Source organism: Schistocerca nitens, chromosome 2 (genome assembly GCF_023898315.1).
Source record: "Schistocerca nitens isolate TAMUIC-IGC-003100 chromosome 2, iqSchNite1.1, whole genome shotgun sequence".
Lineage (NCBI taxonomy): Eukaryota > Metazoa > Arthropoda > Insecta > Orthoptera > Acrididae > Schistocerca > Schistocerca nitens.
The window spans coordinates 1083793533-1083815585 of NC_064615.1; the positions used below are offsets into that span (position 1 = coordinate 1083793533).

At 39.7% G+C, this 22053-nt stretch overlaps 1 protein-coding gene across 1 annotated transcript in view; it reads left to right on the top strand.

Annotated features, from left to right (window-relative positions):
• LOC126237479 (gamma-tubulin complex component 5) overlaps positions 1–22053 on the top strand; it is a 134789-nt gene that overhangs the window by 52163 nt on the left and 60573 nt on the right. The window contains exons 7-10 of the mRNA XM_049947622.1: positions 7702–7834; positions 7989–8156; positions 12788–12996; positions 20013–20355. Coding sequence (XP_049803579.1) covers positions 7702–7834; positions 7989–8156; positions 12788–12996; positions 20013–20355 — 853 coding nt within the window. The remainder of the gene's footprint in view (positions 1–7701; positions 7835–7988; positions 8157–12787; positions 12997–20012; positions 20356–22053) is intronic.

Genomic DNA, 22053 nt, shown 5'->3' on the forward strand with positions numbered 1-22053 from the left:
GTCACTTTCATAGTTTTCAAATTTTTCTTTGCTGTCACAAAGTTTTGTGCTGGAAGAAGTTCTATCACATTCATTTGGAGTAGTTAGTGAAGCAGTCTGAGCAGCATCTCCCTTCGAAACAACAAAAGATTTCTTCTTCCACTCATTGTGCCTTTTCTTAAACACTTGATTGCTGAAACGGGGCATATTGATATCCAGAAACCAAATATGTTAAACAGGTACGAGCAAAATTCATCAGATATGCAAAATTGAGAAGCTAAAAAAAAGCAAACTCAACAAGTCAACACACACGGTATAGCGTTTATGTTTACCAATATGAACAGTCACTTGTCACAGAGATAAAGCCATCCAAAGTTGGAAAACAAGACACTGTCTAATTCCGCAAAGATACCCTGCTTGTAGCCAGCGAGCGGCGCCGTCAGAGGTGACACACCAAGTCGCTAAAACCGTTTACGCGGTGTGTCAACTTTGTAGCGATAAGAAACACACTTAAAATTCACTTAGAAGGGTGAAACTTGATAATTTTACAATGAAAAAATCCAAAAAATGTTAATTCTTGTCAGACACCTTTATCCAAGAAAACAGTGTGTCTGTGTTCCGTCCTGAGTGTCGTCCTCTTTGCTGTGGCCGTTAACCCTATAATGGTCTGTCTCACGCCAGGCATATCTGGCTCCCTTTTTGTTGATGATTTTGCGATATATTGCTGCTCTCCATGGACTTTTCTCCTCAAGCGACACCTTCAGCGATGTCTCGATCATCTTTACTCATGGATCATTGACAATGGCTTTCTCTTTTCCACTGACAAAACCATTTCTATCAATTTCTGGCAGTGCAGTTGGTTTCTTCCACTGTCTTCTTCCGTTCATTGAAACTATGAAATTCCTTGGGCTCATGCTCTATAGGAAACTTCCTTGGTCCTCCCAAGTGTCTTACCTGGCCACCCACCATGTACAGTCCCTGAATGTCTTACGTATCCTCAGTGGTACTTCCTGGGGAGTGAATCAGACCATCCTCCTCCATTTTTATCAGTTGCTTGTCTGTTTGAAACAAAATGATGGGAGTTTCGTTTATGCACCTGTACGTCCATCCCCCATCCCTCTTACGCCATCTCAATACTATGCGCCATCATGTCATCTGTTTGGCCACTGGCACAGTTTATACTAGTCCAGTTGAGAGTCTGTATGCTGAAGCTGCCGAGCTACCACTGTCATAAGGCCACGACTTTCTCCTCAGCAGATACGCATGCCTTTTCTCTGCCATATGCCTCCCATTCTATGCCTCCTTCGATGACATCTTTGATCACCAGTATGGGGTGCATCCCTCTTCTCTGTTATCTCCTGGAGTCCACTTTTGGCACTTGCTATAGCGGCTGAACTTCACACTAACTGAAACTGAGCTCTTCACCACCTCGGCTTTGTGTGCCAGCCTATGCTCACCTTGGACTTCACTCACTTCCTAAGAATGCTACTCCAGATTTGCTGTATCGCCATAAGTTTCTCAACTTTCACAGGGTAATTCACGATAGTACCTTTGTGTACACTGATGGCTCTCAGAATGACCGTGGTGTCAGGTGTGCTTTTGTCATTGGCACTGACGATTCTCAGTATTGGCTTCTGGAACACTGCTCAGTATTTACAGCAGAGCTCTTTGCTCTGTATCAGGCCATGCAGTATGTCTGGCGACGCAGGCTTTTCAATTGTCATTTGTTCTGACTCTCTGTGCCCTTCAAAGCCTCTGCATGCTGTACACCCTCCATCCCCTAGTGCAACGCGTCTGTACTTGCTCACTGTTGATGGAGCCACTGTGATGTTTATGTGGGTTCCTGCTCATGTTGGTGTGACAGGAAATGAGGCCACTGACGCTGTTGCCAAGGCTGCAGTCCTTGAACCTTGGCCCATTAGCTATTCTATTCCCTCTGATGTTCTCTGTGTTGCTGTCAGTCAGCAGGTGGTGTCACTTTGGCATCACCACTGGTCCTCCCTTTATGGGAACAAGCTCTGGGAAATTAAGTCTCTCCCACTGGCCTGGACAACCTTCTTTTGGTGCTCTTGCCACGAGGAGATCACTTTAGTTAGATTGCATATTGGGCACTGTCTTTTTACACATCGCCATTAGTTAAGTGGTGCTCCCCCACCACTATGTGCTCATTGCTCTCATCCTCCTACAGTTCGCCATTTCCTGGCAGAATGCCTTTTTTTTAACCTCTTACATTCTCATTTATGTTTGCCGTCTGAGTTATTGGTCGTGTTAGTGAACAATGCGTGGGCTGTTGACCGTGTTTTACTTTTTATCCATTGTAGCAATATGGCAAAGGACATTTAAGCTTCAGTTCAGGACCTGCATTGCTCTGTGACATATTTTATGGATCTTCCTCAAAGTCCCAGTTTTTAGCTGCCTTTTCGTCTGTTGATTGGGCTTAACATGTAGTCATTTCTAATTCCTTTATTTCTTTCTTTGTGCTCTACAGTTCTGATGTGGGCGCATTTGACCCTAGTTGTTTTTACACCCTAAAACAAAACAAAACAAAATAAACGTATCTGCAGTATATCTTCCAAAATGGGTGTTAATATATCTGACAGAGTGGGACTGATCAGCTCAAGTCTAGAACAGTAATCTGTTATAATATATTGCTTGACTTAATGTTGGTCAGCACATCTCACCCAGCTAGCAACAGTTCTGAGCCCAGCATTTTGTTTGTGAGTTGTAACAAAGTTCTAGCAACAAGAAGCAACTTACTTCCAAGTATTGTGTGCATTTCGGTTTAAAATCTTAAATTTGTTTTGTGTTTATGTTGCTAGTAGCAAGAGTTTTGCATTCTAACTACTGTGTAGTGTATATTTCTGCCATTTGTTTTCGATCAGATGTTTTTTTTCATGTGAGTAGTCAGTTGCTGCTATAGATCTCATTAGTTGATAAGAAGCTCCAATTTACACAGCAATGTTTCAGAGCACAGAGTTTCATTTGTGAATTCCACATCCTAAATCAGTTTGCTCTACAGTTCCTTTGACTATACTATGGATAGGATCTGTGACTGCTGTGTTCTGATGCAAGCTAGGTTTATGACCCTTCGCTCACCCCCAGGTGGTGCTGCCTTCAATAACACAGTTTGAGGCTGTTGCCAGCGGGCATCGCTGCGGGGTGCTCTATGTGGGGATGTGAGGTACATCCAGCACATCTCTTGTGTTCCCCAATAGGTCCACTACTGTGACTGCCCAAGTATTGTCCTCATTGAGGATGACACCTCACCTGCGGTCGAGTGGCCGTTTCTTTCAAGGTGTGGGAGGCACTGAAATACTTTCTGGAGGGCCAATCAAAGGGCTCCCCTGTTTGGGCCATATCTGTGGCTATCAAAATCCCTGAGCCAGATGCTGTTGCTCATCTTGTTTCAGGAGAAGCCTTTTGACCTGCAGGATCTGGGCATTCAGAGGGTGGATTAACTTGTGGCTGGTAGCCCCAATGTTAGGTGCGTATTGGAGCCCATTAGGGATATGGCTGCCAAGGAGGGAAATAAATCCAGTGCACTCTGTTTGCATTCTGGGAAGAGTAATTCCAGATGTGTAATGAGTGAGTGCTTCTGGATGTTATGAAGAGCACAGTGTGTGGCCAATTACAGGTGGTAGCTCATGTTGGTACTGACGATGCGTGGCACTTTGGAACAGAAGAGATTCTCCCAGGTTTTGGGCAGCTAGCTGAAGTGGTAAAAGCTGCCAGACTTGCTTGTGATATGAGGGCACAGCTCACTATCTGTAGCATCATCAACAGGACTGACTGTGAACTTTTGGTACACAGTCAAGAGGAGGGTCTGGATCGGAGGCTCATATGGATCCACAACCGTGTACGTTGTGGATTTCTCGTCTTCAGCCATAGCGTGGGGTTTTGGGTTCCGCTTAATAGATAAGGTGTCCACTACACATGGGAGGCTGCTACATGGGTTGTGGGGGCTATATATTTTTAAGGGTTAGAGGGTCTCAGGAAAGTGCAGAAAGGGCTTCAGTTTCAAAGGGTACAGGATGAATACAGGAAGAGGTAGATGTAGCAACAGTGAATATTGTAGTTGTAAATTGTTATAGCTTTGTTGGAAAAGAATCAGATACCCAAGGGCTAACAGAAAGCACTGAAGTTCAAATAATTACAGGTACCAAAAGCAGGTGAAAGCCAGAGTTCAGCTGAAACTTTTACAAAGGATCTAACCGTGTTTGGGAGGGATAGATTAAATACAGTTGGTGGCAGTGTCTTTGTTGCTGTTAGAAGTGGTTTAACTTGCAGGGAAACTGAAGCAAACAGTTCCAGTGAATTAGTATGGGTAGAGGCTATACTTGACAACCAGAAAAAATAGTTTCTTTTACCGACCCGCTGACTCAGATGATACAGTCCCTGAAATGTTGAAAGAGAACTACAGTTTCATTACAAATAGGTACCTCACTCATACAACTGTTATTGGTGGTGACTTCAATCTGCTCTCGATTTGTTGCCAAAAATACATATTCAAAGGCAGTGGTAGATGTGAAACGTTGTCACAAATTGTACTAAATACTTTTTCTGAAAATTATTTTGCACAGTTAGTTCAGGAGCCCACTTGAAGTGGAAATGGTTGCAGAAACACACTTGACCTTTTAGCAGCAAATAATCCTGAGAAAATAGGGAGGATCATGATGGAAACAGGTATTAGTGACCACAAGAACATTGTAGCGAGACTGAATACCATAACGTCCAAATCCAACAAAAATAAACGCATAACTTGATGCCTTTCTAAGAAAGAGCCTCCACTCCTTCCCAACTAATTGTGTAAGTGTAGCTTAAATTGAAAGACATGGTGTCTGAGGCAATAGAGAGATTTATACCAAATAAATTAATAAAAGATTGTGCTGATTTTTCATGGTACACAAAACAGGTCGGAACACTGCTGCAGAAGCAACAAAACAAGCATGCCAAATTTAAAAGAACACAATTTCCAAGATTTGTAATGTTTTACTGAAGCTCAAAACTTGAAGAGGACTTCAATACTAGATGCTTTTAATTGCTGCATTAATAAAACTGTCTTGACAGTGCCACAAAAGTGGAGTTATTAAAGGTAGTTTCAGAAATTTCTCCAACAGAGAAGAGGAAGTAAATATTGCAGAATTTGAATAAAGAACAACTGCCAACGTTAGTAACTTAGGTGATATCCTCAGTGTAGTGAAGTAGCATAAAGCACTTACTAAAGGCAAGTCTTCTGGTCCAGGTAGATACCAGTAAGTTTCCTTCTAGAATATGGTAATACAGTAGCCCTATACTTAACAATCATTTACAACAGCTTGCTTGGCGAAAGATCCTTAATAAGAGACTGGAAAGCTGTACAGGTCACACTCATACCCATATCGCTAACGTCAGTTTGTAGTAGGACTTTAGAACATCTACTGTGTTCGAATATGTTGAATTACTGTGTACGTAACGGTCTATTGACACGCAATCAGCACAGATTCAGGAAATACTGTTCTTGTGAAAGACAACTAGCTCTTAATTTGCACAAAGTAATGTGTTCTATTGCCGGGGGATCGAAATTGATTCCATATTTCTCAATTTCCAGAAGCTTTTTGGCACTGTTCCTTACAAGAGACTTCTAACCAAATTGCATGCCTGTGAATTATTGCTTCAGTTGTGCGACTGAGTCTGAAATTTCCTTTCGGGAAGGTCACAAGTATGCAGTAATTGATGGAAAATAATCATGTAAAATAGAAGTGATATCTGGCTTTCCTCAGGGTAATGTTACAGGCCCTCTGCTGTTTCTGTCTATCTATATCCGAATCCTCCAGCTACTGCTGGGCCTGGGTGCTGACAATTCCTCTCCATCTGGCTCAGTCCATTCCACCACTTTTCTTCCTACACTTGTTGCCAGGTCGCACCTCTCCTTTCCACAGATATTCTCACTCCCATTTTCCACTGTGTTCTTGGGTGCCCTGTGGGTCTTTTCCCATCCATCTTTAGTTCTTCCATAAGTTTGGGTAGTCTCTGCCCATGCATCCTCTTAACATGCCCATACCATCTTAATCTCTTTTTTTTTTCTTCTTCTCTCATACTTTCTTGTTTAAGGTCCTTTCTAATCTCTACATTCTGTACTCTGTCCATTCTTGTTTTTCCCTTAACTGCTCTGAGAAATTTCAGTGCCCCTGCTTGTAGTCTGCTCCAGCCCTTTCTGTCATTGTCCATGTTTCTCCACCATAGTCACAATAGGGAAGTAATAATTCTAATACATAAGGAGTTTTGCTTTTTCTGAAACTTCCTTATTCCAAATCAGGTGTTTTATGGTTTGGTAGAAATTGCCTCCCTTCTGTAACCTCATATTAATTTCGTGAGTTATTCTTCCATCCCTAGATATTTCACTCCCTAAATAAGTGTAACTTTCTACCACTTTGAAGGGTTCTCCATTCAAGGTAATATTTCTGTTGATCCCTTTCTCTCTTCCAAATACGATTACTTCACTCTTATCTTTATTTATTTTTAATACATACCTTTTCATTATTTCCTTCCATGCATCAAGTTCTAACTGTACATATACCTCTTTATCGCCCCATATTACCAGATCATCTGCAAAAATCTTCTTTTTGTCTTTTTCTTTCACTATACCCCTAACTGCCGTATTCATTCCCTCCATCACAACATTAAATAGTGCAGGAGATAGAATACTTCCTTGCTTAAGTCCATGTCTTATTTCGAAGTATTCAGAGTTCCCCAATGGTATTCTGATTCTACAATTGTGTCCTCTGTACATTGTCTTTATTACATTAAGTCAGATGATTAAACATCTCTCATCTAACTACAAGCAACACCTCCTTGTCATCTTCAACTGGATTTGGTGCGATGGCACCTTTCCATCACAGTGGCAGGAAAACACCATCATTCCGGTGCTCAAACCTGGTAAAACCCCACTTGATGTGGATAGCTATCGGCCCATCAGCCTCACGAATATTCTTTGTAAGCTGCTGGAACATATGGTGTGTCGGCGGTTGGGTTCGGTCCTGGAGTCACGTGGCCTACTGGCTCCATGTCAGGGCGGCTTCTGCCAGTGTCGCTCTACCACTGATAATCTTGTGTCCCTTGAGTCTGCCATCTGAACAGTCTTTTCCAGATGCCAACACCTGGTTGCCATCTTTTTTGATTTACAAAAAGCATATGACACGACCTGGCGCCATTTCCTTGCCACATTATACAAGTGGGATCTCGGAGGCCTGCTCCAGATTTTTATCCAAAATTTCCTGTCACTTCGTACCTTCCGTGTCCAAGTTGGTGCCTCCCATAGTCCCCCATATCCATGAGAATGGGGTCCCGCATGGCTCTGTATTGAGTGTACCTCTATTTTTAGTGAGCATTAATGGTCTAGCAGCAGCTGTAGGGCAGTCCACCTCACCTTCTCTGTATGCAGACGACTTCTGCATTTCGTACTGCTCCACCAGTACTGGTGTTGCTGATCAGTGCCTACAGGGAGCCATCCACAAGACACAGTCATGGGCTCTAGCCCACAGTTTCCAGTTTTTGGCCACAAAGTCGTGTGTTATGCACTTCTGTCAGCATCATACTGTTCATCCAGACCGAGTCACAATTTCTGGCGATGCATTTTTGTAGATGCTGTGGCAGTTTTTGTATGCCCATGTCATACTAGCTTGCCGCCATGTTGTCCACAGTACAGGTTTTTTTGATGATTTTTGTTTATTTGTTTTTTTACAGAGGATATTAACACACTATACCAGTTAATCTGTGAATTGAGACCAAAATTTAAAGAACTAAAAGTTGTGTATGATACACATGTATTAGCCGTTGAAGACTGGAAAGAATCTCCGAAATGGTTAGCAGTCACACGGTTAGTATAATCCTTGAAGTTGAACAAAAGGTACAACAGAAAGACTGTCACAAATAAGCTTTACATATGATTGCAGTCTTTGCCAACTGAAGTTGAAAGTAATTGTAAATCTTTAGCAGCATAAGGACTAAATGTGTCTTAATATTCTTTGCAGATTGCTGTCAGTTCTTTATGAAGCAGGAATATCTGCCACTGAGGTATACGAGTCGAGGCATATATTAAAATTATTTCTCAAAAGCTTCCGACCATATTTTGGTATTATTAGCACTTGGTTGACTGAAGGCCATCTTGAAGATTGGCGTCAGGAGTTCATTATTACAAGGTATTTGTAGATGTCTGATAGAGAATATGAAACTTAAATCTATCTTAAAATGCATGGAAAGTGTGCTGGGTGAGCGTTAGTTGTTTTTTACTGACTATAGTAGAAGATAGTGACAAATAATCTTTTCCATTTCAGTGTGAAATTATGCTTCACGAGGGATTACTATGGCATTATGTCTCTTAATGGTTGAAACTTATTACCTTTAAAAAAAAATTGTTGGTGTGTATAGGAAATAATGATTGAAGTTCATTGAATGAGACATTGTTGTAATTTCCATATTTAAATTGTGGAGGTATGTTGGTTGAAAAATAGTCTTACATTGCTTGGAAATAATAAAACAAACTTTAATAAGTATTATCACAAAAAATATATTTATTTCAAATAAACTGATAATAAGTACATGGAAAATTATCATTGCGCTAGTACACAGGCTGTACATTTGTTATTTGGTGCAAGAAATTTGATCTTTATCAATTGAATTGTCCTCCCTAACAATTCTGCAACCAGCATTTTTGTCAAAGTGAGTTAGAGAAGGAATAACGTTGTATTCGATGCCCTGCATCTGCTGATTAATTTGTTTCTGCCTTGCATTATTCTTTTTACCATTGTCTACCCACAGAATTCCTTGTTGTGGCGAACAGTGTTATAAGGGAAGGCATCACGCGTGACACACCAAATGTAGTAGTAATGTGCAGAGTGCAAAAGCATTTTAATAAAGGAAAGAAATATAAAGTTAGCATTTATGAATGGAAGGATAGTAATCACAAGGAACTGGGGGTAGTGTATGTCTATGTATATCGAGGAAAAATAGTCCTGTTCCTGGAAAATTGCCACCTGATGGCTGAGGGGAACACTGTTTTTCATAATTCATGTAGCAAAAGGTGGTGTATCTGAAATATTTGCAGAATGCTGAAGTAGTACTGTTACTTAGTTGAAACGGATGTTCTGAACGTATTTCCTTGCTTGCATTCGAACATAGCTGAAATAACATAATTTTTTTGAGAGACATTCAAAATATTAGGAATGGAATTTTGTCATTTTCTAGGAAAGAATTTACCATTGTCAGTTCTCGTGGAGATTTATCAGCAGACGGTTAGGGGCAGCTCTTGTGGAGATTTTCCTCACTTGATTATGACAAGCAGACAAAATTTTTGGTTTTTCAGTTCACTGACATGGCAGATGTGAGGAGATGAACAACAGAAGAGTGTGTATCTCACTGTCATTGTTCACTTATATATCACTTGCAAAGATGTTATGTAACTTTTGCATATTACAGCTCACAAAGTGCAAATTTTGATCAATAGATTAAAGCATTGTAACACACCTCTCAGAATCTTTGAGTGTGACCGATTTAGTGAAAGGAGAAAAAAAAAAGTTTCCAAAGCAGGAAAGGTTTAAACATGTTAGTTGTTATTTAAGTTCAGATCTGAGCATCTGCAAAATTTGTCTGTATGCAGGATAAATGCTCAGAACTAAATATTTGTGAAAACATGTACAAAAATATTTTCAGAAATGATTTTAAATTAAAATTTGGGATGCCAAGGTTGCATGTATGTTCATATTGCAACAAATTTTTCATGCAGATGGTTAGTGTATAATCTGCTGAAGGAATAAAAAAAAAGCTGAATGAAAGTGCAAATCACCATTGGAGGGCTGAAGCAGTGCACAAAAAGCTTGCTGTTGATACTGGAAGAGCAAAACAGGTAATAATGTGGCTTTCAGAGTTGAGTTACAACAGGTCTAATTTTGAATCATTCTTCGGCATTTATCAATAGTAGTACTCTTGTTACAACCTGGCACCACATAATACTGGCAGTAAACCTTAAAGCACTGCGCCGGCCGCGGTGGTCTTGCGGTTCTAGGCGCACAGTCCGGAGCCGTGCGACTGCTACGGTCGCAGGTTCGAATCCTGCCTCGGGCATGGATGTGTGTGATGTCCTTAGGTTAGTTAGGTTTAAGTAGTTCTAAGTTCTAGGGGACTGATAACCACAGCAGTTGTGTCCCATAGTGCTCAGAGCCATTTGAACCTTAAATCATTGCCAGGAGGGACACAGCAAAGATATTTTCATGCACTTTGAAGTCCATTCCTAAACAATGAAATCCATTCACTGATGAGAGGTTGAGAATTTGATTATCAGATATAATTGTTGCAATGGGCAGAACAACCACTGGTGAATGATTTTCCTTTTCTAAAACATACGTACATATTGTGGTGTCATTGCCAGACACCACACTTGCTAGGTGGTAGCCTTTAAATCAGCCGCGGTCTGTTAGTATACGTCGGACCCGCGTGTCGCCACTATCAGTGATTGCAGAACGAGCGCCGCCACACGGCAGGTCTAGAGACTTCCTAGCACTCGCCCCAGTTGTACAACCGACTTTGCTAGTGCTGGTTCACTGACAAAATACATTCTCATTTGCCAAGACGATAGTTAGCATAGCCTTCAGCTACGTCATTTGCTATGACCTAGCAAGGCGCCATTATCAGTTGCTATTGATATTGTAAAGAATGTACAGACAAGAGCTACGTTCAACATTAATGGATTAAAGTTAAGTATTCCACCAGCTACATCCTTTTTTTCTAGTCTAACTTCCTTGTCCTGTTCCAGACCTCACGCCAGCCTGTGTGAGCTAAACCGCGTGCCTTTCGGCTTCCTCTTACATTAATGGGTTGGCCCTCTTGCCAATCCACAACACATATCATATGTGATCACATAACTAAAGATCATATACTGACATTACAGTGTTTGTCCATAAATGGCAGTATTGTGCACTTTGGACCCAGTTCTCGTCGACACCCAGCTTCTGAAGGCCCTTCTGCAAAATTGGATGGATACCATCAGGTTTTCCCATAAGCACATCTTTGACCCAGCACGTGTTTGGCTTAGCAACATGACCTGCCAGAATTATTCTTTGCTCTTTCATCTTCTGCACAATGTACAGTTGTTTCATCAGATCATATGGTTCCTGGTTCTTTCTATGCCTCCAGGTGCTCTTTTTGTGGCTTGATTTTTTTTTTCTCTTGATTTTCTATTCAAAGATTGACAGGTTCTCTTCATCTTCATCCTTTTTTGTGTAGTGCTTAAGGCTTTTGTCCTGTGTAACAATACTGGTACTTTTGATGCATTCTAGGCTTCAAGTTTGTTCTTAATTGACAGAGTTTTTGATGGCATTATCTGCTTCAGAGTGAAATAAGTTATAGACTCATTGACAATATGTTCTTTAATTTCTTTTTTTTAAGCCTGTTGAACCAGGTGCCTCCTTATTTAAAATCTTACTCTCTGGCTGTGTTTCATTTTGCTACCTGTTAAGGTGCATTATTAGAGGTCTCTGTGGATACTTCAATCATTTAGTGTTCTCTGTATCAGTCCACAGTCCAGTCTCATTGGAATTCTTTGCTGAGTTGCAGTTTCTGCCATTTCTTCCTCTTACTCCACTAGGACTGCAATGTCATTTGCACATTTGAATAATTGTGTTCTTCCGTTTAGTTTCACTCTGAAGTGTTTTTCAAAATTTGTTTGTAAATATTTCGCAGCTCTAGATCAGAAGGCCCTTGTTATAGGTCATAGATTTGTACCATGTGGCAGATATTTTGCCCCTATACTGAGCAATAAACAACCTTTGCATGTATATCACCCATATAACATGATTTTACTCACTGGCAATGGATTCCTTGTCTGCAAGACAGAACTCGAGGATTTTATGAATCTTAGTGCACTAGACAAGGGTTTCATAGAGGCTTGTTCACAATAACTCACTATACCAAGCTACAAATTTCACATGAAGGCACTGCTACACTAAGGGGAAGAAAGTCATAATATCCTGCAAGCATGGGTTTTTTCAAAACATTATAAAGAAGCTTAGAGGTACTGGGAAAATAAATCTGCTTCCAGATAACATTTCAGCTTTTCCTGTCTTGTATAATAAACTTCCGTGAATGAAAAAAACAGGTAGAAAGACTTACTTGATGTGTCTGCATACCAGCTAAATTCTGTCAGTAGCTACCAAGTGAATAGTGGATCTGTCTGGCAAAATCCATTGATTGAGGACTGAACATGTAATGCTGACTGTACATAATTTGTGTAATTGCAACAGGAATGGCATTAAATTTTCTGTTATCTTTTGCTGCTGCTGCTTGCGTTCAATAAACATTATGTGCTTTGATGCATTGTATTTTCTCAAAATAAAGTCTTTATTTTTGCAATAACTAACATAGAAAAACAGTGTGTTGTGGTACAAAGTTCTAATTATGCATATATAATGTTTTTCAGTGAGGAAAATTAAAATAGAGCTATTTGTGTAAGCTAATGTAAGCAATTGTGTAATAACACAAAAATACTCAGAATGACATTTAACCATATATTCAATGCCTGCATAAAAATAGCCCAGCTAGATAAGTATAAAACAGATTTGTTTGTTTTCCTGTAAAACTTGCGTTCTGTTAGTTATAGTGTTGTTCAGGTGAATGATTCAGGTGTTGAATTTGTAGTATGCTTGAATACTGATAAGTAGTTAGATGATGTGTTCTTATTACCTTTTGAGGTTCTGCCACTTAAATATACAGTGTTGATCTTTAAAAAAATGTTTTGAGTAAGAAGAGTCTGAAATATTGATTTTCACTTGGTTCTCAGGAATGACAATGTAATAGATAGAACATGGGAAATGTGGGAGGAAGGCTTCACACTGCATCCTTACATAAACTGTCTTAAATCAAAAGGAATAGAGCCACTGCCTCTGCTGGAAGATGTTGCTGAAAAGGTCCTTCATGCTGGGAAAAGCATTGAATTACTTAAAAAATTGAATAAGATTGGTGATTTTTCGCATCTCAGTGACATGAAAGGTAAGTCTGAGTTTAGTATTTGCTTTTTGGAGATCAGTGACTATTTTTGTTCAGTTATGAATTTGGAGAAAAACTGCTTTTGGGTGCGAATGCAACCCAGTATCTGTGTTCAAATTTCTTGGAGGCATATATGTTCATGTTCAGCGGATCTAGAATTTGAAGTAATATGAATTTGTCATGCATATATTCTCACAACTCAGTCAAATGTTGCTTTATTGTATGTTTATGGAATTTACCTAATCCACATTGAAACAAGTGAGCAGTTCATGTGACTTTTATTCAGCCTCTTTTGTGCTCTTACTGTGCAAATATTGCTGAACTTACAGTCAACAAACATTATCACATAGGAGGCAAAATGAAGTATCACTCTCAAAGAAATCTCACTCATTGTTTCTTCTAAAACCCTACTTAATTAATTTTGTCAGTTTATGTGTGTGGCTAATTTGATTTCAGTCACATTTTGGTCTATTCCAATGAACTCCTAGAGTGCTATTAAAAGTCATGCATAAATAAAAAAGTATGAATCCCAAAACCCTAGAGCAAGCACCCAAATTAAAGAAAAGAAACCTTATGTATCCACTTTTGACACTATATAGTTAACAGGTTCTACTTGCTTTAGTGGTGAAGCTGTTCTCCCATTCTTTTGCTGAGTATTGCAGAAGTGTAAGTTCTAACCATTTGATTTAAATTACCCTAAATTTTTGAAATAATGCAAGTCTAATACAGGGCCAGGTGCTAAGACAAGTGACTTTATGGACTTTTGAGAAATACAAAATGTGAAGATTACAATGTAGTTTGGATCACAGTATTCTTCACTGGTGAATCCACTTTTGCACGTGTGATGTTTCTCTGTAGGTATCTGTAAGAAATCACATGGGATTACGTTAGGTCTGTTAGGCAGAAGTTTGATTGCTGTGAACACCAGCAACTGATTGGTGAAGTTATCTTTCTGAGCAGATATATTGTTATGATGCAGATTAAGCCACACTCCTCCTTGACGTTTTCATTGAAGATTTTCAAAAACCTTTGATTTTGACTCACTCGCCACAAGCTGTCCTCTTTTGTCCAAAGATACTGTTGCAACATAACCAGTTTTGAAGAACAAAGGTGCCACACACTTCTTTGCAACATATCTGAGTTTCTTCACTTTTGTTGGGCAACATTATTAGCAAAGATCCGTGTAATTAATGATGCTTGGTTCCTGAATAAAACTGTAAATCCAGATTTTCTCAACAGTTATAATGTTGTAAACAAATGAGGAGTTCCTGTTGTGAAACATACTGGCCATTACTTGCGCTGCTTAACACCATTGGTTTTTCGCTCTTCGATCAAAAAATAAGGCCGCCATTGGGATGAAACTTCCTTTACTTGAAGAATAACTCATTTGTCAGATGCCACATCTGTTGGACACACAGTGTAAATTAGAGTGCAGATGACATGAATTTGATAGGAATTATTCAATGAACTACTTACGTCCTTTTTATATAAATATCGAAGACTCCTATCTTATTATGTGCATGGAATATGGGAACGTGGTTGGCAAGAGGACAGTGACACATCGACACACTTCGTAGTATCATTATAGGCCAAAATTGCGATTGTAATTAAATACATTAATAACAGTCCGTGTGGCTAAAGTTGTAATTTCTAAAACATTACAGCACAGCGATGCAAGTAAACAGGAAAAAAGATAAAACACTGTCACTGTTTTATCAAGAGATGCCAGAAAAATGATACAGTATTATGAAATTTTTTTGTATGTTGCGATGTGATGCACATTGAAAATTGGAGACTGTGGCTGTTCCGTGAAATAAATTGTTGCTCGTGTACAGCAACCAGCCACGAATTGGTTTTAGGTTACTTTATTTAAAGTACCATTACCGGTTTTGAATTTTTCACAATTTGTCATCAGACAGTTTTTCATGCCTTCTCAAAACAAATTATACATCGGTTTTCTGTTAGCTGCCCTAGGATAAATAATAGTTCATAATTATAAATGTGTAACCAGATGGGCACATTTTATATTTGTGTTGGAATGCAACTTACTTGAAATGTCCATCTGGTACATTTGTTCTTGCAGTTTTCTTGCAATGAAATACAATCTCAAGGATGTTTGCGTTTTCACAATCACAAACATTGAATTGTGTTGTAAACCACTTTCATTCATTCAGTCACAAAACAAATTTTCAGTGTGCATCACACATTCTGATTCGCAACATTCGGAAACAGATACACACTTTACGAGGTACGTGAGTGTCAAAGATGCTGCAATTCAATCATTGCACTGCAACGCCTTTGACACTCATGTACCTTGTAAAGTGCATATTTGTTTTTGTATTTTGCGAATCAGAACATGTGATGCACATTGCAAATTTGTTTCATTTCTGGATGAAACTAGTTCACAATGCAGTGCAACGTTTGTAATTGTGAAAATAGAAAGTTGCATTCCAACAAAAATGTGTAGTGTGCCCATTTGGTTACACATTTATTATTGTGAATTGTTGTTTATCCTAGGGCAGCTTGCAGGATACCAATGTATAATTAATTGGTTTTGATAAAAGCATGAAAAACTGTCTGATGATGAATTGTGAAAAATTTGAAACTGATGACTTTATTTAAAAAGTAGCCTTAAACCAGTTTTTAGTTGGTTGTTGTAACCATCAACAATTTATTGATTTAGCATTACCTATGAGACTGCAGGTGGTATGTGGTCAGATCATTACCAATGCAGGTACTCATGGATGTGGGTGGGTACTCAGGTTTCTGACATTATAGGGTAAAATGTCAAAACACAGTTCCAGATGATGAGTTTTATCTTAGAATGTAGAACCTGCCTAATTTATGCCAGTTACATCAAAGGGAAAATACCATTAAAAAGCTGTTGTTAAGTACATAAGGATAGAATGTCTGGCCAACACTTAAAGTAGGAAATGAATACCGTATTGCAAGTCTCTTTAGATGACATCACTTCAGCGACTTGCATTTCAATGATGATGAAAATGATGATGGACACACAGCACCCAATCCCCTGCCGGGGATCGAACCCGGGCCCCCTTGTGTGGTAGGCAGTAACACTAGCGCTGCACTATGGAGGTGGACTAATTAAAGTAGAAAATAGTAATTGTAGCATCTGGAACTTATTTGTCATTTCTTTGGGGAGAAAAGAGGGATTGGTTTCAGCAGGTGGGAAATGAGGAGGGGACAGCCCATTCAGATTGTAGATTGGGAGGAACCCACTTGCTGTTACGATGAATTAATGTCTACTGGACAAAAAAACCAGATATGTATGGCAAAAAGCGTTTTGTTGTTTGCTTCAGACAAACCACTAGAAAACTATTTTAATACAAAACTTCCTGGCAGATTAAAACTGTGTGCCCGACCGAGACTCGAACTCAGGACCTTTGCCTTTCGCGGGCAAGTGCTCTACTATCTGAGCTACCGAAGCACGACTCACGCCCGGTCCTCACAGTTTTACTTCTGCCAGTATCTCGTCTCCTACCTTCCAAACTTTACAGAAGTTCTCCTGTGAACCTGGCAGAACTAGCACTTCTGAAAGAAAGGATACTGCGGAGACATGGCTTAGCCACAGCCTGGGGGATGTTTCCAGAATGAGATTTTCACTCTGCAGCGGAGTGAAAATCTCATTCTGGAAACATCCCCCAGGCTGTGGCTAAGCCATGTCTCCGCAGTATCCTTTCTTTCAGAAGTGCTAGTTCTGCCAGGTTCGCAGGAGAACTTCTGTAAAGTTTGGAAGGTAGGAGACGAGATACTGGCAGAAGTAAAACTGTGAGGACCGGGCGTGAGTCGTGCTTCGGTAGCTTATGTGGTATAGCACTTGCCCGCGAAAGGCAAAGGTCCCGACTTCGAGTCTCGGTCGGGCACACAGTTTTAATCTGCCAGGAAGTTTCATATCAGCGCACACTCCGCTGCAGAGTGAAAATCTCATTCTGGAAATATTTTAATACAAGTTGTACTGTGTACAGGATGTACTGTTCTGTCAGTGCTGTGTTTGATTATTTATGGGAGTGCAAGGTAAACATAGCAGTACTTATATAACTGTCAGAATGCTCTTCCTCAGTTTATAGTTGCCAGGCTGACATTCAGTAAAAGGACTGATAATTTTTGGGACAAGTGAACATCTGCACTGCCTGTAAAGGGATGTTTTGATGCTGTTAATGTGCCACATTACTTTGGCATTGGGGAAAACCCTGCACTTTTGACAGGGGGGGGGGGGGGAAGGGAGAGGACAATGACAAAAAAACAAACAGTATTTTTAATTATGACAAATTAGAAATGGGAAGTTCAGACTAAGTGAGTGATTATTGTGTTATAAAGAGAAAGTAATTCAAATTGTAGAAGAAACTTTTCTGTTTCTGTGTTTATGATGATGGCTACCACAAACACATTTGAGCTTGCGGGGAGAGACAAAAAACTCAGTAAAAGAAAGAAATGAAAGTTTCTTTCAGAGCTAGGGAATTCTTTTTGTAGCACAAGGCAACCAACACCAAGGAACAGTTTGTACTGCAGACCTTGGTTGAAGTAATCTCTGACATATTTTGCCACATATACTCTGCGTACTGAGGGGGGGGGGGGGGGTCTTACTTGACACATGTCTCCGAAGTCTGAATGTCAGTAAGAGTCATAGGAAAAATCTGTTGAAAGAATCATCTTGATGATGGTGTGACATGTTTCTTCAAATGCTTTGGTATTTCAAAATATACCACCCTTAGGCAAATTAAGTGTAAAAGTGGTTTTTGCATACACACTCTTAAGACAAAAAAAGATGACGCACCTCACACAAATTATCCAAAAGGAAAGGAATCTGTGGATGTGATGTACATGTTCAAACTATGGGTTACAGTGTCACAAAAATTGGATGTTTCATTCAAGAGAGAGAGCTTCACAAACTGAGCAAGTCAGTAATGCGTTGACTCACCTCTGCACCATACGCAAGCAATTATTTGGCTTGGCATTTATTAACAGATTTGTTGGAGTCCCTCCTGAGGGATAAAATTCCTAATTCTATCTAGCTCATACGTTAGATTGTCAATATAATGAGCTGCTTGGAGGGCCCTCCCCATGGTGCTCCAAATGTTCTCAATTGGGGAGAGGTCAGTGACCTTGCTGGCTAAGGTAAGGTTTGGCAAGCATGAAGACGTGCAGTAGAAACTCTCGCCATGTGCGAGTGGGCATTATTTTGCTGAAATGTAAGCCCAGGATGGCTTGCCATCAAGGGCAAGAAAACGGATGTAGAATATTGTTGATGTACCACTGTGATGTGAGGCTACCATGGATTACAACCAAATGGGTCCTGCTATGAAAAGAAATGGCACCCCAGACCATCACTCCTGGTTGTCACTCCGTATGTCAGACAACAGTCAGGTTGGGATCCCATACCCGTCCAGGGGGTCTTCAGATCCATGTTCAACCTGGAATCCCTTTACTGGAGTAGAATTGTCTTCAGTTAAGAGTCCCACTTTGGGTTGAGCCCCAGTGATCAGCAAAGATGTGTCTGCAGACACAGTACCCTCTGGAGTACATCCAACAACTCTTAACAAGCAATACCAAGCAGAAAAACTTCTTGCATAAGGGCGAGAGGTGGACCCACGTGTTTTTGACGTGATCAGTTTACGAAGCTCTTTTTCTTCAATAACTCATACATTTTTTCTGAAATTGTAGTAATTTGTACATCATATCAACAGATTTCTATCTGATTAGAATAATTCCTTCTTGGTGCACCCCACCCCCCATCCCCCACCCCCTACCCCCTTCACTGCGCGCGCGCGCGCGCGCACACACACACACACACACACACACACACACACACACACACACACACACACACACTCTCTCTCTCTCTCTCTCTCTCTCTCTCTGTGTGTGTGTGTGTGTGTGTGTGTGTGTGTGTGTGTGTGTGTGTGTGTGTGTTAATACCCCTATAAAGGAGATACAATTTAAATCTTTCATGTGGCACCAAACAGAAATTTATTGAAGTTTCCGTTACACAGCTATGATGTTTGAAAGTATGCTAAGATTGGCAGTCCTGCTACCTACCTCCATTCTGGATATTTGAGTTAGTATTGGCTGTGTTATAAACGATATGCTCGTTTTTAAATGGTCAGTTACTATAAAAAATCAGTATCTTATAATTGAATCACATCTGTAAAAATTATTGGACAACGAATCACACCATTTGGACCTTGATCAAGCCTGTGTGCACAGTAAGTCAGAAAGGACTTTTCAACTTTGGCATGATGTGGAAATTTATGGAGATAACTTACAGAATTGGCAGCTGTGTCATTTTGTAGCAATTTTGACTAATGTAGTGTGTTAATATCCCATTCTACCAGCAGGAGCGCCTGCGTAGTGCACTGTTAAAATGGATATTACCACTGGTGTGGAGTCTGCTCACTATGTATTTTGGTTTCATGAAACAAACTGTGAAACAACTGTTCAGTGTAAATTTTGCACTAAATATGCTAAAGAACCTCCAAGCGGACCTACAGTTTACTCTTGGCACAAGATCTTTGTTGAGACAGGTCAGCAGATTGGCTGTGAAAGGCCACCTTGCTCCCCAGACGTGACCCCATTGGGTTTCTTTCTCTGGGGTTTCATTAAAAACTCTATGTATGTTCTTCCCCTACCAAACAGTTTAGCCAACCTGAAAAATCAAATCTACACTGCTGTTGCACAAGTTACGCCTGATTTGCTGCAACGAGTGTGGGAAGAAATTAGTTACCAGTGTGATGTTTTCTGCATCACAAATGGTAGTCACATTGAACCAAAATAACACTTGACACTTTTATGTAAAACTTGAGGCTGTTTGCTACAAAATTACACGTCTATCAACTCTGTGAGTTATCTCAATAACGTTCTATATCATTCCAAAGCTGTAAACTCCTTTTTGACTCAACCTGTTTATTAGAAGTGTAGTACATGCTTTTGTTCCAACCTATAGTTCAAAGAAGGAAATACTTGTTCTTAAAACATCTCATTTCTGTTTTTTCCTTCTTCAGGTTCTTTATACAAAGAATTTTTAATTGCCATAATTAAGGAGCTACCTGTTGATGAACAGAAACAGAAAATTTTAGATAATCACTCACATTTTAATGATGAAGATGAACATGAACAAACAAATGGCAAGAGAAATACCAGTGAAGACCATACTTCACTGACACTAGCACATGTCAGTGTTGAGGATGCCAGCATTCCACAACAGAAGGGATTGAATCTTTCAGAAGAGAGACCATTACTTGATTATCCAATATTGGGCAAAATAGTGAAAAACTTGTTCCATGGGGAAGATAAGCTTGAGTGGCAAGACATAGGTCAAATGGAAGAGCAAGAACTCTTCGATAAGTGAGTATTAATGGCATGCATTTGTGCTGCCCACACGCACACGTGCGCGCACACACACACATGCACACGTACGTGCGCGCACACCCGCGCACACGCACGCGCGCCACATGCACACACAGAGAGAGAGAGAGAGAGAGAGAGAGAGAGAATGTTGTAATTTATGTTTGTTTTGTCCCTGCCTGAAAGGTTGATTATTTCAGAAACATTTTATATAAATTTTCGTTTGTCTATCTTTGCACAAAGTCTAGCACTTTTTATAGCAAGCAGGAATATTATTTGTGTCAGCTCTCAGATGTCAAAATATTTGTTTTCAGTACAAATATAACATTAAGAAATGGAAGTGTATACTATGTGTAAATGAGAGATCACTTTGATGATGTAACATTTGTCTAAAATGTCATAGAAATTTCATATATTAATGTAACAGCTAAAGGATGTTTGTATTGATGTCACTAACTGAACATCAAATTTCGCCTTAGATCGGAATATGAACCCAGTTCACAAATTTGGATTGTTGTGGAACACTAAACTTTGATTAACTGAACGATGATCAGTTATGATCTAAATTAGTAGGAGACACACTTGACATCACAACTAATTGGCTATTTATATGATGGTTGCACTTCACTTTCAGGTATTAATTGTACATCATAGATACACAGTATTTATATATGGAGGTTTCATGTTCTGAAGATGGAGGAAAACAAGCAGGAGGAGTACTCTTTCTATTTGTTTCTGGAAATCATTCTGTAGCAAAAATTGTAATTTTAATAGTATCTTGCATATTGGTATCGGAGGCTGATTTCTTTCAGTCAGTTTCAGCAGATGTTCTCTTGTTCTTATTCTAATTGCTGCACAGTATTTTTGTCAGAACAAAATGTCAACTTAGATTGTTTATCAATTAAGTCCAAGAATTGGCTCACTCTTTCAGAGAACACCCAGTGAGCTCATTGGAACTAATTATCGTCCTCGGCACAAACATCGGAATAGTCAGAGTATACAAAAATAAAACATAAAGAAATAAAATGTAAAACAAAAATAAATAAATAAATGCATAAGTAAATAAAAAAGTAGATGTAATTGTCAGTGCTTACGGCTCTTGAACACTAAATGCTGTCCACCATAGTGGCCTAGAAAGTTAGGAAATGAGCAAGCAGCATTTCAGGCTTAATACAGCCATATTTTCCTTATGATCAGTAGTCACTTGGTAGCTGGTAATTGACCCGCACCTGGTGTTTGCCATTAAGTGTTGCAGCAAGGTTGACATCAAATGCAAACCACTGCCAAGTGTGGCATCTTATCACAATAGGCTTTCAGCTGTTTGCTGAGCATGATGCAAACGTACATGTAACAGATAGTTGGCAATGGATTTAGGTGGGTTCCTATGCAGACTAATCTTCTAATAGTTAATATGTTTTAAGGCCATTGTCATTCAGTGATAAAGAGACTATCACCCTGTCACCACAGACTGAAAGGGGGGGGGGGGGGGAAGAACGGGATTAAAAGAATCATCAGTACTTACCAGGCATTCAGTCGAAGATATGTGGATCCATAGTCCACCGTGTAACTACTAAGCTGCCAATTAACATCTGATTAACATCACATAGTCTATTTTTAAATGTTCTTGTTTGCCACCCCATGCTTCTTGTACATGGTGAGTGGCACTCTATCGTAATTCAAACAATATTATGAAAAGAA